A 3,232-nucleotide genomic window follows, 5' to 3' on the forward strand; every position below is an offset into this window, starting at 1 on the left:
TAAGAAAATGTTCAATTAGATCTAGTGTAATATTTACTTTTTTCCCAAGGAAGTGAATAGTCCATCTTAATGAAGTTTTTTTTATTATTCTTATTGCTATTTTTTAAAGGTGAGTTAGACTTAAAAAAAATTTATTTTTGACTGTGCTGAGTGTTCATTGTGGTGTGCGGGATTCTCACTGCGGTGGCTTCTCTTGTTGCAGAGCATGGGCTCTAGGGCGTGAGGGCTTCAGTAGTTGTGGCTCCTGGGCTCTAGAGCACAGGCTCAATAGTTGTGGCATGCAGGCTTAGTTTCTCTGTGGCATGTGGGAGCTTCCCAGACCAGAGATTGAACCTGCACCCCCCTGCGTTGGAAGGGCAGAATCCTAACCACTGGACCGCCAGGGAAGGCCCCCAAGTTTTATCCCAAAAAGGATTATAGCAGAAATGTGTTCTCTATTTAAGACGTTGCTTTCCCATCACCTGGAGCCGGGGCTAAAGCAGCTGGTGGGCTTCTCAGGCTCTGTGGGCAGCAGGGGCGGGGGAGTGCTGGGTTCCAATGGGGGCTGTGCCTGCAGGGCCTCTGGGGAGGGAAGACAGAGAAGGGGCCTGTGGTCAGGGGTGTCCCCCGCCCCACTGGTTCATGTGTTCAGCCTTTGTGCCCACCTCCCGTGGCAGCCTCCAGTCTGGACCCTTCCCCAGACGTTTCCTGTTCTGGCTTTGTCTCATACCTGCTGGGTCTAATGTTCTTCGAAAATGATCTCAAATCAAATTAAACCAACGGTGGTGACAAGTCGAATACCGTGGAGGATCTTCTGATGGACCCCAGGCTCCCTCTGGCCTGTGCTCCCCACCGGCCCCAGGACCCTCATGGGCCTGCTCTCGGGGCTCTGGCTTGCTCTGCCACCTCCTGCACACCATCCTCCTCTCAAGGGTCATTGTTTGAGGAGTCACATACAGAACCTCTCAATGACCTCGGCAGCGGTCACCCCGCCTTTCAGGTTTCCTTCTCCCAGCCCTCCAGGCTGGTCTCTGCTCCTCTCAGAAGCATTGATGCTGTGGGCGGGTAAATGTCTCCTCCGCTGTGGGACTGGCTGCCTCTGCTGTGTAGTGGCGGTGGAGGATCTGGAGGAGGGACCTTCACCTCCAGCTTTGCAGCGTAATTATGTGATGCTTCTCCCTCCCTCCAGAACCTTCAGCGAGTCCCCACAGGCTGCACCTCCCTATTCCACTGTCTGGAGCCGGGCCAGCGTTCATTGCTCTGGGAGGACCCTGGGTCTCGAGGACTTGGCATAGAGTGAAGGACGGTGCTCACTGAGAGGCCCCCAGACAGGCCCTCAGTCCTGCTGGTCCGCGAGGATGCCGAGGCCAGGGGTCTCATAGGAGCTGAGTGTGCCAGTCAACTGGGATCTTCGAGCTGCTGGGAAAGAGGCCCCTGTGGGGCTGGCACGAAAGGTGGTGCCAGGAGGCTGGAAGTCTTTTGGGGAGGGGTGCCCCTTCCTCAGGGCTTCCTTGGTGGCTCAGATGGTAAAGAATCTGCCTATAATGCAGGAGACCCTGGTTTGATCCCTGGGTCAGGAAGATCCCCTGGAAAAGGGAATGGATACCCACTCCAATATTCTTGGGGCTTCCCTGGTGGCTCAGATGGTAAAGAATCTGCTTGCAGTGTGGGAGACCTGGGTTTGATCCCTGTGTTGGAAAGGTCCCCTGGAGAAAGAGAATGACTTACCACTCCAGTATTCTTGCCTGGAGAATTTCACAGATTGAGAAGTCTGGCAGGCTATAGCCCATGGGGTCACAAAGAGTCAGACATGACTGAGCAACTAACATTGACACCAGCTAACACACCCCTTCCTCATACAGATCTCTGCCCGAGGCCGGGCATCATGACTGAATGCTGGGTGTTCACTGGGGGGATTAATTGCCTCTGTTTCCTTGTTTCTCCCCAGGGGGGCTTTTTCTGTGGTCCGTCGCTGTGTCAAGCTCTGCACCGGCCATGAGTATGCGGCCAAGATCATCAACACCAAGAAGCTGTCAGCCAGAGGTAGGGAGGGAATGGCTGTGTTGGCCGGTGCGAGCCGGGGGCAGGGGGAGCCTGTGCTGGGGGACGGGGAGTGGCCTGTGGCTTCTGGGCGACACAATCGGAGCGGGATTCGTGGCTGCAGTGGGGTGTGAACAGGGCTCGCGGCTGCGCAGGGCTGGGAGCAAGAGGCACCCACACACCCTCACACCTGGAATTGCACTCTTGCTCTCGTTTAGGGACTGTGGAACCCCCGTCTCTTCTCCCCAGGGCTGGAGGGGAGAGCCATGCAACCAGGTGGCTGATGTGGTCAGATAGTGTCATCTGCCCAAGAATATGGGCCAGAGGAGGACGTAGGGACCTGAAGACTTTGGATGCTTGAGGGGCCACCTGAATGGCATGTTTCCTGACTTGGACCCTGCCAGTCTTCTGGACCCAGGGATGCACATGGGGACTCATCTGACTGTCCTGGGAGGGCTGGTGGCGGGTGCCTGAAGGGATGGATGTGATGCTGGCCACGAGCTGGCCCTGGGCATGTGGCCTCACCCCATCTGGCACTTTCCAGGCCCTTGCTGGGGGACAGCCTGTTCTGGACAGACAGACAGACCCCTGATCCAGTGGTGTTCCATGTGGTGGGGGTGGGCAAGATGTGGGGGGAGGGGATGACATGTGGTGAATGAGTGTGACAAGGCCATGGTGGAGGTGCCTCCCCGAGCAGGTGAATTCAGAGCACAGAGGTGAGGGGACAAAGGCGGGGAACCAGGGAAGGAGTCTGGTGGGACCTGCCACCCCCCAGTGCTGTGGGGATCCCACGGATCTCTAACCGAGGATTAGACAAGAGGGGCTGGATGAGCCCTGGGCAGACAGTGCTGAGTTAAGTCCTCTCCCACCTCCTCCCATGCACACCCACGACCCTGGTTAGCATCCAGACACAAATCTAATTGAGAGGCTCCTTCTCCTCCAAGAGGCCCTGACTGTCGGCAGTCCTGGCCCACATCCCGCCCTGCGGTTGGTGCAGAGAACGCCTCCGTCTGTGGGGTCTGCAGCTTCTAGCCCAGCAGTCTGCGGGGGCGAACGGCTGAGCCTGCTGTGTGGTTTGCTGAGCCGTGTGTGGGTGTTTGGGTGCCTGCTGTGTACCAGGCCTTCGGGGCTGAGTGCTTCCAGGGGCAGGCGCTCCGGTCCCAGCCCATTTGAGAGGCTGGTTGTGCACCAGTGGGGTCAGGCCTGCGTCATC

At 57.3% G+C, this 3,232-nt stretch overlaps 1 protein-coding gene across 1 annotated transcript in view; it reads left to right on the forward strand.

The window, feature by feature from the left end:
* The first annotated feature begins 1,048 nt into the window (after nucleotides 1–1,048).
* Nucleotides 1,049–3,232, forward strand: part of CAMK2B (calcium/calmodulin-dependent protein kinase II beta) — a 63,447-nt gene continuing 61,263 nt past the window's right edge. The window contains exons 1-2 of the mRNA XM_010829115.1: nucleotides 1,049–1,137; nucleotides 1,928–2,022. Coding sequence (XP_010827417.1) covers nucleotides 1,049–1,137; nucleotides 1,928–2,022 — 184 coding nt within the window. The remainder of the gene's footprint in view (nucleotides 1,138–1,927; nucleotides 2,023–3,232) is intronic.

The sequence above is a fragment of the Bison bison genome, unplaced genomic scaffold (genome assembly GCF_000754665.1).
Source record: "Bison bison bison isolate TAMUID 2011002044 unplaced genomic scaffold, Bison_UMD1.0 scf7180017864499, whole genome shotgun sequence".
NCBI classification, from domain to species: domain Eukaryota; kingdom Metazoa; phylum Chordata; class Mammalia; order Artiodactyla; family Bovidae; genus Bison; species Bison bison.